The sequence below is a fragment of the Peromyscus maniculatus genome, chromosome 10 (assembly GCF_049852395.1).
Source record: "Peromyscus maniculatus bairdii isolate BWxNUB_F1_BW_parent chromosome 10, HU_Pman_BW_mat_3.1, whole genome shotgun sequence".
Lineage (NCBI taxonomy): Eukaryota > Metazoa > Chordata > Mammalia > Rodentia > Cricetidae > Peromyscus > Peromyscus maniculatus.
Genome location: NC_134861.1, coordinates 28,722,303 through 28,736,602, shown reverse-complemented (window position 1 = coordinate 28,736,602; position 14,300 = coordinate 28,722,303). Strand labels below are relative to the sequence as shown.

The 14,300-nt window shown below is 41.6% G+C and overlaps 1 protein-coding gene across 4 annotated transcripts in view; it reads left to right on the top strand.

The window, feature by feature from the left end:
* Vrk2 (VRK serine/threonine kinase 2) overlaps positions 1–14,300 on the top strand; it is a 130,490-nt gene that overhangs the window by 35,539 nt on the left and 80,651 nt on the right. For all 4 annotated transcript variants that reach the window (XM_076546130.1, XM_076546131.1, XM_076546133.1 and 1 more), the window contains exons 3-5: positions 7,937–7,986; positions 8,562–8,631; positions 9,997–10,084. In XM_076546130.1, the coding sequence (XP_076402245.1) occupies positions 7,937–7,986; positions 8,562–8,631; positions 9,997–10,084 (208 nt within the window). The remainder of the gene's footprint in view (positions 1–7,936; positions 7,987–8,561; positions 8,632–9,996; positions 10,085–14,300) is intronic.

Below are 14,300 nucleotides of genomic sequence, written 5' to 3'. Positions count from 1 at the left end.
GTATAGAGTCTTGTACGGTTACTAGTATTGACTCTCCTGAAGATTTATAGTGGAAAGGAGCAAGCTGAGCAAGGAAAAATACAAAATATACAATTTGAGGAGAAAAGGAGCACCAGGAAGTGGAATGGAGCTCAGTCCTGTGTTCAAGGAGATAAACAGCTGGTGAAGATGTAATTGAATGAAGGAGCCATGTTCCATTCTCAGCAAGCAGCAGAACTTGGCAGCTTTGGCCATGTGGTTCTGGAGTTAATGACAGAAGAAAGGGGCCATGGAATTTACCATTGCGACTAAGGAGAGGTGCTGAGGCTAGGCAGGTGTCAGGGTGTCCCTAGAGAGGCTGTTATGTGAAGCTGTGAAGTTGAAGCCTGGATTGCCTGGAAGACCCCAAAATGTTGGAGATGCCAGAGTTGTGGGATAGCTGCTGAGAAAAGCTGCTCACAGGAAGTGGAACCAGCCCAAGAGAGAGAAGTGTGTTGCAGTCAACAGAGCTGAACATAGTTGGAGATCTGAAGAGCACTTGGACATCAGACATGGAGATGTAGAGTTTGGAGTTTGACCAGCTGGTTTTTGGTCTTGCTTTGGTCCAGTATTTCCTCACCATACTCCCTTCCCTACATTTTTGAATGGTAGTATATATCCTGTGCCATTATATGTTGGAAGTATGTGATCTGTTTTTTGATTTTAGTTTTATAGGGGATTACAGTTAAGAGACTGCATGAATCTTAGAAGAGACTATGAAGTTTGGGCTTTTAAACATTGTTGAGAATGTGCTAGACTATGCATACTTTTGAAGTTGAACTAAATGCATTTTGCATTGTGATATTATTACAAGCTTATGGGGGCCAGGGAATAGGATATGGTAGTTTGAATGTAATTAGCCACATAAGCTCATAGGCTGGGTCACTATTAGGATGTGTGGCTTTGTTGGAGTCCATATGGCCTTGTTGATGGAAGTGTGTCACTGTTCGTGTGGATTTTGAGGTCTCATATATGCTCAAGTCACATCCAGTGCTGCAGGCCACTTCCTTTTGCCTGTGAGTCAAGATGTAGGACTCTCAGCTTCTTTTTCAGCACCATGTCTGCCTCATGCTGCCATGTCCCACCATGATGATAATGGACTAAACCTCTGAAACTGTAAACTATCTAATTAAATATCTTCCTTTATAAGAGTTACTGTGATCATGGTGTCTCTTCACAGCAATAGAAACACTAACTAATACATATTCTTCATTTGGTAGTTCAGTTTCCATGAGTTTATAAGCTTTCTGTTGTTTCTATTGTTGTTGGTATCCAGCTTTAATCTATGGTGGTCTGATAGGATGCAGGGTGTTATTTCAGTTTTCTTGTGTCTGTTGAAACTTGCTTTGTGTCTAAGTATGTGGTCAATTTTGGAGAAAATTCCGTGAGCTGTTGAGAAGAAGCAATATTCTTTTGTGTTTGGGTAAAATGTTCTGTAAATATCTGCTAGGTACATTTGATATATGATATCGTTTAGCTCCAGCATCTCTCTGTTTAGTTTTTGTCTGGATGACCTGTGGGTGATACATTGGTGAGAGTGGGGTATTGAAGTCACCCACCATCACTGTGTCAGGATCAACATGTGATTTTAACTGTAGTTTTTTTCCCCTTATGAACTTAGGTTCTCTTGTGTTTGGTGTTTAGATGTTTAGAACATCTTGGTGGAGTTTTCCTTTGATGAGTATGTAATATCTGATTAGTTTTTGTTTGAAGTCTATTTTGTCAGATATTAGTATGGCTACACCAGCTTGCTTCTTGGGTCAGTTTGCTTGGAATATCTTTTCTATACATTTACTTGAGATGATGTCTATCCTTAATGTTGAGATGTGTTTCTTTGATGCAGGAAAAAGATAGATCCTGTTTTCAAATCCATTCTGTTAGTCTGTGTCTTATTATTGGAAGTTACATCATTGATGCTGAGAGTTATCAATGAAGAGTGTTTGTTGATCTATTTCTTTTTCATGGTGTAGGCTTCCCCAACATCCCTTCCTTTATATTTGCTAGTCTGTGATTATTTATTCCTTGTGTTTTCTTGGCTGTGGTTCATCTTTTCTCATTAATGTTTTCCTTCTGTAGAGCTGGATTTGCAGATAGATACTTCTATCTGCATTTTATTTTTAACACGGAATGTCTTTTTTTTTCTCCATTAATTATGACTAAAGGTTTTGGCGAGTGTTCTGTGCTGGTAGCTGTGATCCTTTAGAGTCTGGAGCACATCTGTTCAGGTCCTTCTGGCTTTTAGATTCTCCATTGAGAAGTCAGGTGTTATTCTAAAAGGTCTGCCTTTATATGTTACACGGTGTTTTCCCTTGCAGCTTTTAATGTTCTTTCTTCATTCTGAATGTTCAGTGTTTTGATTTATATGCTGAGAATAAATTCTTTTCTAGTACAGCCTATTTGGTGTTACATATGTTTCTTGTTCCGGGAAGGCATCTAATTTTTTTAGGTTAGGGGAATTTTTTTTCAATGATTTTGCTGAAAAATTATCTGTGCCTTTTGCCTGGGTTTCTTCTCCTTTCTCTATTCCTATTATTTGTAAATTGGATTTTTTTCCTAGTGTTTCAGATTTCCTGGGTGGTTTTTGCATGGAATTTTTACATTTAACATTTTCTTTGGCTGAGGTATCCATTTCTTCTATTTTGTCTTCAGTGCTTGAGATTCTATCTTCTATCCCTTGAATTCTTTGGGTGAGGGTTACCATGAGGTTTTTGTTTGACTTCCTAACTTTTCCATTTCCAGTTTTACCTCAGTTTGCATTTTCTTTAGTTATCCTATTTCTGTTTTATTCCCTCTATTCCACTGTCTGTATTTCATAGACCATTAACAGATTCACTAACATTGTCTTTAAGGTCTTTATTCATAAGGGCTGTGGAAGCCCCTGTCTGTATTTCAGCTGTGTTGCCTTTGTCAGAGTCCACTCTAGTAGAGTTGCTGGGTTCTAGTGGAGATGTCCTGTTCGCACTGTTACTGTGCTTTTACACCGGTGTCTGGGCATCTTGGTTTGGGAATATTAGAATTCTAGGTGTTGATATATGATCTTGTTTTTTGGGTGGGTTTTCAGTTCCCTGGTTTCTGTTGGCTTTTCTGGTTCTTTGAAGAGTGTGTTGGGTGTGGCTTGCCTGGTATGGCGTGCTTCTGAGTCACCAGGCAGAGTGTGTTTTTAGGTATTAAGGGCTAACAGGAGGAATAGTGGTGGACTAGAAGGGAGAGGTTGCCTGAGAGCTTCTGTAGGAGGAGAAAGCTTGGGCCTCCCAGGAGCATCTCTGGATTCCTTAGGGAATCCATGGAGAGGGAGGCAAGACCCTGCAGGGCAGACAGGAAGGACAGTGACATCACCTACCTGACCCCCAGGTTGCCATGCTAGAGGGTTCTCAGGTAGAGAGTGCCTCAGGGTATTGGTGGCTGATACAAAGGGATGGATGGAATCAGGGAGGAAGTCTGGGTCTCAAAAAGCTGCAAAGTCCTCTGGGGACAGAGGCAGAGGTGGAAGAAAGGCCTCTGTAGGTGGTCTGTTTAAGGGCTGGAGATATGACTGGGGAAGTTGTCATGTTGAACAGGACAGACAAAATATGTGCAGAATTTGATGTTCGTGGTCATGATGACAATTTTCATTGTGTTCACTACTAGTCCCACCCCGGTTATTTCCTTCTCTTTGAATTTGTCCAAATACTTAACTCAGTACCTGGCATATTCTAGCTTCTTGACAAGGATTAGCTAACTGGTGAGTGAAGGACTAAATAAAAGACTGACAGAATTTTAGGCCTCTAAAATGTGTACTCATTAGCATTTGAAGACAGAATAATCTTGTAATCATTGAGACAGTGTAAAAGAGGGGATTGATTTGTTCTAATATGTGAACTCTGGACTTTTCAAAGGTTTAATTATTATTGATACAGACGGAAAACACTGACAGACAAATAGATGATTCCACCTCATTCTGGCTTGATGGACCAGTGGCTTTGTTGGAGGTGCTTTCAAGAGTCTGAGTCACCCTGGGGCAGCTCTGTCACTGTCAAGTCTACCATAATATTGATGACGTCCCGAAAGCTTTGTTCCTGGAGCTCCCTGCCGGTTTTGCAGCAGTGCCACTGACGCACATCTCCCCTAGCAACTGTTTCCTGCTTGCAGGCTTCCTTCTTCCGGGAAAGAATGCTTGAGTTGGGTGGCAGTAGTTACACAACACTCTGCTCCCTCCTCGGGTCATTACAGCCACATTCAGCTTAACCTATTATGATTCTGCAGCAGCCACCGCGCTGCTCCCTCCTCGGGTCATTACAGCCACATTCAGCTTAACCTATTATGATTCTGCAGCAGCCACTGCGCAAGGAGTTCCCCATTATGATTGAGGCTGACTGCAGTATTTTGTGGATGTAAACAAAAAAGTTGTGAAGGCAGTTTAGGAGGTGCATTGCATGCATTTAAGAAAATAAGAATTGCTTTCCTGCTGGGGCCTTTGACTTTCTCAGCCATGGACTTTTGCTCCTGTGAAGTGGACCTAAATCTAGTCAACTTACACCTATGTTGTCCTGCTGATTACATCTTGCCCTTCTAGCATGTAGGTGTTATAGCATGCTAAGTATTTACCTCAGGACTGCTGGGGACAGTGCTGTGGCAGCAGCCCGGATAGCACCTTCTGGCACTATGAAACCAGCCAGTGGGGAAATTTCCAGCTCTGTGATTTCTCTACATTCTTCAACAGAGCACACAGCTTCTTCATCAATAGGGACTTACTATGGACTTTTCGTATGTAATCAGTATAAATAGCAAGAACCTTTATGGTTTTTAGAGCCTCAGGGGGTCCCTAGCCAATAACTCCTAGGGAGGTAGCCTGCCCTAAGCACTGGAGTTTCATTCAGCAACCTTCTGGCATTGAGAAGTGCCACTGAGGCCTTTTCCTACCACCGAGTAGTTGTTACTACTGCCCGAACAGTTCTAGATGCTTTTCTAAATCTTTAAGGTATTCAGAGGTTAGTCTTGCACAATCTGTAATGGAACCTTTGTACATAGGGCAGCAGATTCTCTCCAGTCTCTGCCGTGCATTCCAACCAAGTGCTTAGTGGTTCTGTGACTTGGCAGCAGGGGAGATATCTTTTAAGAAGTTAGCAAGATGCAATAAGGCATGAAAGTGTACCCTAGCTTGTATTAGATGATTTCGCAAAAGAGTAATGCCGGGCGCAGTTTCTTACATGAAAGCTACTAGTACATTCAGTCCCTGTGCTCATTGTCCTTCTCTGTGAGCTTTCTGGTTCCTCGTCCTGGGACACTTTGCCAGGTTGCTGTGTATCTTCCTGCCCCGATGGCGTCAGCAGGGTCAGCTTGTATTGCTTGGCTCAGCTGAAGGCCAAGGGAAGAGTAGAGGGCAGGGACACATTCTTGTGAGATGCCGGAGTGACTCCCTGATTCTAATAGGCTCCAAACACCTCTCCCACCCCAAGCTGTTGCTTCTCCATTGGCCGCACCTGGCTGTTATACAGACTCGGGGTTGAAAGAACAATCTGCACCCTCATTTTTCCTTCCTTTAGGGAGAAAGTCCACCAGTACTCTGAGGGATTAGTCCCCACTTGGAGACAAGCACAGCTTTGTCACCTGCATTGTTCTGATCCCTTATGGCCTCTCGCCCTTCCTGCTCAGGCTTTCAAAATTTCTGGATGCTTACTTGGACAGAGTTTGGTTTTCTGTCAGAAGTTTTTCCCCGAAGAGCTCTGCCTTGACACAAATGCCGCCTCATTTCCCTGGAATAACCTGGACGAGTGCTTCAGACCCTGTAATCCCAATTTATCTCCATGCTTGTCTGAATCCCTGTGATGTGCCAGAGCCTCTCCTGGCTTCTTAAGATCACTTCTCACCATGGAGTTCAGCGAAGTCCCCAAAAGCCCATACCAGTTGCCAGGTCCCTACTGGATCCGTCTCTTTCTTGACTCTCCTGTGGACATAGTTCTGTTAGCTCAGTGGATGAGGCAGCAAACACTGCCTCTCACACTCCCAGTTCCTTCAGGGATGCTTGTCCTCTTGTGTTTTCCAGTTAGTGATGCTCATGGTAACTTCAGCCAGTGAGAAGCAAGTGGCTAATGGCTCATATGAGCCAGTCCATCAGGGACCGATTTTGCATGTTTGTGCAGCCTTGGTTTCAAGAAGGGATGGGAAGTTTCATATTTTTTTGTTTTACCATATCACTCAGACTGACCTCATCCATCCTATGTTCAATAGCCTCATGATTCAGGCTTGGGAATGGACTCCTTCATTTCCTAGTTAAACCTCTTTCCTATTCATAGTTAAGGTGAAGAGTATCTGTGAGGATTATAGTTTCCTCTACTGGGCCATGGTTAAGGCCCCCATGTGGATGCAGAATCATGGACTTTTCCCTTCCTCTGTGTAGAGGCTAGACCAGAAGAACATTTTCAGCATCTCACTCTTTCTTCTAATGTACTGTTTATCCCCAGGAGTCCAAGTTTGGATCCCCAAAAGGGGATCCAACACTTAATGCTCAATACTTCAATTCACCCCTGCCCCTTTCCTACCACATTAAAGTAGCATCCACATTCCCCCCCCCCCCCCCCCCACTTGGACCAGTTCTTTCTGGGCAGACAGGTCAGCTTCAGTTGTTTTATTGTATCTGGCTTAGAATCCCTCCCATACATGCTGGTTTCAAAGGATTACTGTATGTTCTCAGGTCCATTGGTGGTTTGAGGGCATTGGACAGACCCTATTCGTCAAGGAGGCATGCCACACCATACCAAGTTCCTCCCAAGAACTCTCACTCCTCAGATTGGTCAGGCTTGCTTGCTTGTCTTACCAAATATAGCAGGGGACATGCAACTACCATTACAGGGGGAAGTGCCATCATGCCACATAAGGTGATGTAGCCATAAGGTTCTCTGGTCCCACAGCCGCTTATAAAATAATCAATCAGAGGCTTAACATTAATTGCAAATTATATGGCCTATGGCTCAGGCTTCTTATAAGCTAGCTCTTATAACTTAACTCAACCCATAACTATTAATCTATGTATCACCACGTGTTCCGAGGCTTTACCTGCATCCCATAACAAGTTTCTCCTTGGACAGCGGTTTGGCATCTCCTTTACTCTCCTTTTTCCTTTCACTGGCTCTCTTGGATTTTTCCGCCTGGCTCCATCCTGCCCTGCCATAGACCAATGCAGCTTTATTTATTAACCAATGGGAGCAGCACACATTCACAGTATACAGAGAGACATCCCATAGCAATGTGGGGAAAGGCAGCCATATCAGGATTTCCCCACAGACAGATCAGTATTAGTTGTCTATATTATCATCCATTGCAATTGTTCCTCTCTGTTATCTCTGGTTTTGTTCATACATTATGTATACTATGCTACTTCCTGGGGAAATCTCAGATATGATGCCAGGGACAGAACTAGGGGAAGATTCCACCCAAAACTAGTTTAGCAGACCAATGAGTTTATTGGTGTTACTTATAGAAGCATGGATGAGGGACTTCTTACAGGAAAATGGGTCATTTGGGCAGCTTGAGAAGCCTACCCTGGCATGGATATGAGATCTATATCCTTGGAACAACCTGAACATGCTTAATCTCATCTGTTTTAGCTTTCTTACCTTCCTCTGCACTTGGATCATGTGATTAATGTTATCTGGTCATTTCTTATATCTGAATGCATGAATATAGAATATAGAATATGATAAGTAATGTGTTCTGTGTCAGACAGATGAGTTTTAGACCTCAATCTATTTTTCTTAGTGAGAAATTTATTCCATTTCCCCAACCTCAGCCGGACCTTTTGTAAAGTGGAGATGGTGCCACAGTTATAAGAGGTTTGGGGATAATCTAGTTCATGTACTTATATCTAGCATCTCTCTGTGATTTGGTAGATACTCAGTGATTTAGAATAACTATTATTTTCCACTTTTCTTTTTTTCTGCAGCTTTTCCCACAAATAAACCAAGTAAAGATGCAAGACATGTAATAAAAGTGGTAAGTGTTGTTCTTACATTTGTAGTCCTGTATTTCTGACTTTTTTCTTCACTATGCTTTATTCTCATAAAAACAACAACAACAAAAACATTTTCTCCTTCACTCTTTTAGGTAGTAAGGTCTCTAAGGTAAGGCCTAGGATTCCGTCAGTGTCCCCAGGGCATAGAACAATGAAAGACATGTAGGGGACAGTTAATGAAGCAATCATGTGTTAGGGACCCCACCGTACTTCCCAGTGTGCCTGCCCTGAAGACATACTGGTGTATAGCCAGTGCTTATTTATGTATACAGTTCTCATTGCTTCTAAGAAGATCTTTGCAGAAGACTTCTTTCATGTGTAAGACTATATTGGGATAGCAGTACAATATGTTCTCTAAAATGAGACTTTTCAAGTGTATTTAGTTTTGTTTTTTTTTTTTAGTAGGAATCTGGTACTTGTTTGATGAAGAACTCTGTAACTATGATGTATTTTATATGTGGATGCTCATATTTTCACAGTTGAAGTACAATTTGTTTTATCTTTAGGATAATTTCTATTAAAATTATTAAAATTAATTATTATATTTCTTTCATAGGAATATCAAGAGAATGGCCCATTATTTTCAGAACTTAAATTTTATCAGAGAGCAGCAAAAAGAGAATATAGTAAGTAAAAATATCTAAGCAGCTACACCATGTATGAGCTTGCTAAAGTGAGGGTTAATATTTTGGTCTTTTTCTGGCCTTCTGGAAAATTCTTTTCCATATGAAATTTTATTGTAAAGTGATATACTTAACTGTGATAACATATAAAAGCAAGACAGATGGTATACACATCTTGGTATGGCACACATAACGGGTTATATATTTTAAGTCAGTTTTTCTACTGCTTTACATAACATGCTGACTTGTGGAATTATCAAGAGTTCTCTAAGCAAAAAAGATTGTAGAATGAAATTATTTCTTTTATAAAGATGCATTTAGATAGAAAGCATATAGTGACAAAACTAAAGTATGTAGAACACACACACACACACACACACACACACACACACACACGTGTGGAATAAGGTGTTTGGTAATGATTGAATGTTGAGATATTTAAGAAGATGTTAGAAAGGTGAATGTTGGGAAGTTATGTGGAGCTGGATATCATAAATAAGAACTACCAGTTGCAGATTTGAACGGGATATGATTATAAGCAGAGATGAAGGACAATAGGAAGTCTGTAAGAGTGAGGTGAAACACTGCGGGAGCTGTAGGAGTCCTGATGACTAGAATGGTCAGGGTCCTTTATATCTTATTTAGGAGAAAGAATGATGGATCTGGCCTGAGTAATTAACTTTGTTTTCCTTAATAAAGCTTCTGAAGACTGTGACTATAGTCTCCACCAACTGCTTCAGCTATGTCAGAGTGACAAATAGAATCCATTAAATTTGACTGTTTTATCAGGAAAGCTGTCGTAAGCATGAAACACATGGGAGAGAAGTGAGAACGGTGATTGAACTACCTGATTGTTTAACTGGATTAAATAATTCAATTATGATTTGTTTTGTAAACTAAATTTATTCAAAACAGTTATTTCACAGAGTAAATAACTTTTAATTTCAGACTCAGGTACTTTTTCTGCTCCATTTGTATGTTTGGGCTAACGTGGCTTTAGACTTTGAAATGAAGGCAGTAGGGGGATAAGTACCTCTCCTTTGTAGTCAGCCTGAGTTACATTTGGAAACTGAGCTGGCTTATGAGCAAATGATTTGCTTTCCAATCATTTTGAGTGAGAGATAACAATGTACTTTGTAAGACTATGTCTTTTATGGTACTGTTAATTTTGTTTTAAAACAAATATTTTGTGCTAATTATAGTGGAAACAAAAAAGTTTGAAACCATGAGATGGGTGTATCTATTTTCATTAAGTATTTATTTTCTTAGGTCTACTTACTATTTTGGTTAGATAATTAAGTCTTTGCATCTCTACAAAGGTAAAAACTACCTTTCTAAATCATGTTTCTTCTTAATTTTTCTTTGCAGTTCAAAAGTGGATAGAACAGAGAAAACTTGATTATTTAGGAGTTCCTCTATTTTATGGATTTGGTCTGACTGATTTTAAAGGAAGAAGGTAAAAGCCTATTATAATCATATCAAATTTATATGATCAATTATTATTACCAAATAACCTTTCCTCAGTGATCTATCTGATGTTTCTTTTTGGCCAGGTAACAAACTACTCTAAACATATCTTAGTTTTTGGGCATCAGTAAGCCTCTGTTGGCTCATCTGCTTGGTTCTGGTCTCTCTATAGAATGTAATCAGGCATCTGCCTGGCTGCAGTCATCTTAGGTCCTCCCAGGGAAGGATTTGCTTTCAGTGGTCACTCATGTGGCTGTTGACAGGCTTAAGGTGTCTCTGCAAGAAACTATCTGTGTCTTATAAGGAAGCACTGGGGCTTTCACCAGTGAGAGTGGGTGAGTGGGTAGGTGAGTAGATGGGTGAGTGGATGGGAAGAAGGGAAGGAGAGAGAGAGAGGGAGAGGGGGAGAGGGAGGGGGAGGGGGGGAGGGGGAGAGGGAGAGGGAATATGAATATAAATGCCCAGGAATGTGTCTGAGCTGGAGGTGACAGTATTTCTTTATGGTCTAATCTTAAACGTGATATCCTAGCACACTGCCACCTTCTCTTTGCTAGCAGTCAGTCACTAGGTCCACCTCTGAAAGCTAGGAGAGAAATCACTCTCTACCTTGAGGAAATACACAACAGAAGTCATAAAGCTATCCTTGAATGTGTCTATAGCACATACAAAGTTCATTAATGATGACTTTGAAAGAGTCACTTGTTTTGTGCCCATTTCATTGCAGGGAGTGTCATAGATTTATCCCACTTTGTTAATTTTAGTCAGGTGATAGTTGTACTTTAAATGTGAGAAAATAGGCTCAAATGTCAGCCCTTTGTTCAAATACTATTTTACCTTTGTTTAAATAGTGTAAATAAAGTGAACTGCTTCATAAAGGGTACTGAATGGACTACAGAAATCATGGGACATCCATATCATGTTACATGTTACTGTTAAATCATCTAAATCTATTATTATAGTTGACTTAAGAATTATGTAACATACTACTGTAGAAAGGAGAGAGTTCTGGGTAAAATGGCAGAGTAGAAGTTGTCTGTGTGCTCTGGTGAAGGGCGACTGTCAGAAAAAGAATCTTCTTAAAAGAGGAAGAGCTTTGAAGAGTCATAGAGTGATAGGATACACCAAAAGACAAGCAACATACACCAAAAGAAGCCAAGACATACAGGACTCCATCCACACACTTCCTTTACTGGTAGAGGAGGAGCAGGAGCCTCATCCCAAAGGTAATACAGACAGATTCTGGTCAAACCAAACCAAACCAAACCACACCACTCCAAGCACCCAAAACTAGTTCTCAAAACATTCTCCATAACTCTCATAAGCCTCATGTTGTGTGTCTAACAATTTCCTTCAAGGCTGAGGCAATGAAGCTCCTTAGGCAGGAAAGTAAACTACTCAAACAGCCTTCATAGAGTCCCTGAAACTGACCTGCCAGAGCAACCAACAGAAACTGAAAGCCCGTCTGAGAGGAAGCAAAACCAGTAAAGGAGTCTCTCAGACTGGACTAGCTGCCTGGAAGAAGCAGAAATCAGTCGAGCTGCCTGGGAGAGGTTTAGACCAACTGAGGCACCAGGAAAGGACACTCTCCAACCTTTTGAGCTTCCTGTAGCCTGTGCACTGTGCTACAGGTTCTTGGCTTTGTGAGCCGTGAGCCATGCTGAGGTGGGCTTTGGTGATGCAGCCGTCTCTGAGCCATTTCTGCTTCTGTAAGTAACTGGCCCATATTCCTGTCCATAACTCCAATAAAACTCAACAAGTTGGAGTTTGGTGGTATCCATGTTATGATCTGTTGTCAGTTCCCTATCTGAGGTGAGCAGATGTGTGTGTTATAGTCTTCCCTAGAAAATGTTTTGTCACACAACACCTTAAAACAAGTTGTAGGTTTTAGTGAGATGGTGATTCTTCTGATGGTCAACAATAGAAAACGGAAATCTATTTTGTCACTCAGCATGACTTATAGGGCAGTAGACAGGCAGAATCTTGAGAAAGAAAACGAAAACAAAAACAAAAACAAAACAACTGTTGTTCAAAATTGAGAGAAAGGGATAATCACAGGCCAGAGGATTTGAATTTAACCTGTCTCAGCACCAGCATGAGAGGCGTCCATACAAAGTGGTGTGGAAAGCCAGAGGAGGGCCATCAAAGCGTGCAGGTCGGAGGAGTCTACTCAAGCACTGAAATACATAGATAAAGTTACCCCTGCTCTTGATGGCTAAGAGCAGATCTCATCAGCGGAGAATAACCTTGAGTTTGAGGTCAGCGGGTGAATCACCTCTTGACCCCTGTGTTAGGATGAGGCGTTTAATTTTAATTGGGTATGTTAATTAGGTGAGCCATAGGGGGCTTTTGATGGCTGGATTTCAATACTTTGGTAGCTGGACCTTGGTAGTCAGTCTCAGGAGGAAGTGGTCAAATAAGGGAATAGACTTTGTGGCTAGCTTTAGGAATGTCATCTAATGGTTTAGCAAGGAAGAGGGAATGGGGGGTAGGGCAAGGCCTGGCAGAGCCACATGCTTCAGTGAGCTGTGTCACTTCGCCCCCTACCTGTGTTCACTTCTGTAGAGCCTGAAGACTCTGTGCTTCTGGACATGCATAGCAGCATCCAGTAGAGCAGCGATTCAGACTGGTGCCCGGGAAGTCTTTTTTTTTGGTTTTTCGAGACAGGGTTTCTCTGTGTAGCTTTGCGCCTTTCCTGGAACTCGCTTTGGAGACCAGGCTGGCCTCGAACTCACAGAGATCCGCCTGCCTCTGCCTCCCGAGTGCTGGGATTAAAGGCGTGCACCACCACCGCCCGGCATCCGGGAAGTCTTAATGAACACAGGTCTTTAAAAAATGTTATTATTGCCGGGCGGTGGTGGCGCACGCCTTTAATCCCAGCACTCGGGAGGCAGAGGCAGGCGGATCTCTGTGAGTTCGAGGCCAGCCTGGGCTACCAAGTGAGTTCCAGGAAAGGCGCAAAACTACACAGAGAAACCCTGTCTCGAAAAACCAAAAAAAAAAAAAAATGTTATTATTACTATTACTACTACGATTGTTATTATTATTATTATTATTATTATTATTTTATTTTTTTTACCTAAATACAGTTTCCACTCCCTCTACTCTTCCCAGGTACTTCCCACCTTCTCTTCCATCTGGATATACTCCATCTGTTTCTCATTAGAAAAGAACAGGCTTTTAGGAAATAACAACCAAACATAACAAAATAAAATTAATAAGATAAAAAAAAAACATCATATTAAAATTGGACAATCCAAGCCAATAGAAAAATAAAAGAACCCAAAGATAAAGCATAAGAATCAGAGACCCACTTGTTTATACATCCAGGAGTCCCATACAAGTACTAAACTGAAAGCTATAGTGTACATGCAGGGGACCTGGTGCAGAGAGCCACATAGGCCTTGTGAATGCTGTGTCAGTCTCTGTGAGTTCATATGAGCTTCCTCAGTTAATTCAGAGGGCTTTGTTCTCCTGCTGTGTTCTATCCTCTCTGTCTCCCCAACTCCTTCTGCCTCTTTTTCCATGGGGTTCCCTGAGCTCTGAGGGGAGGGATTTGATGGAGACATCCCATTTAGAGCTGAGTGTTCTAAGTCTCTCACTCTCTTTTTCCTCATAATGTCTGGCTGTGAGTCTCTGTATTTGTTCCCATCTGCTGCAGGAGGAAGCCTCTCTGATGATGACTGAATAAGATACTGATCAATCTATGAGTATAGCAGAACATCTTTAGGAGTCATTTCATTGTTACTTTTTTTTTTTAGACTAGTAATATTTGCTTTACCCTAGGTCTCTGGGCTGTCTAGACTCTGGTTCTTAGACACCCAAGCAGTGTCCCATCTGGGTCCCATCTCATGGAGTGGTTCTTAAGTCAAATCAGACATTAGTTGGTTACTCCCACAAGGTTTGTGCCACCATTGCCCTAGCATATTTTGCAGGCTGGACAGATTGTAGATCAAAGGTTTTATGGCTGGGTTGATGCTTACTTTTCTTTTTTGGTAGCCTACAAAGTACCTTTCTATATCATAGACACTAGAACATGGGGGTAAAGGTTCTATGTAGGCACCAGCTTGGCCCCTCCATATCCAGTGAGTTGTGTGGTTATTGTCTTCAGCAATGGGGTCTTGTCAGTATATGGAGTATAGGGGTGGTTGTCTGTGCTTTGCCCCTCCCTGAAGCACCACCCCAATAGGCAGCAGGTAACTGCTAGA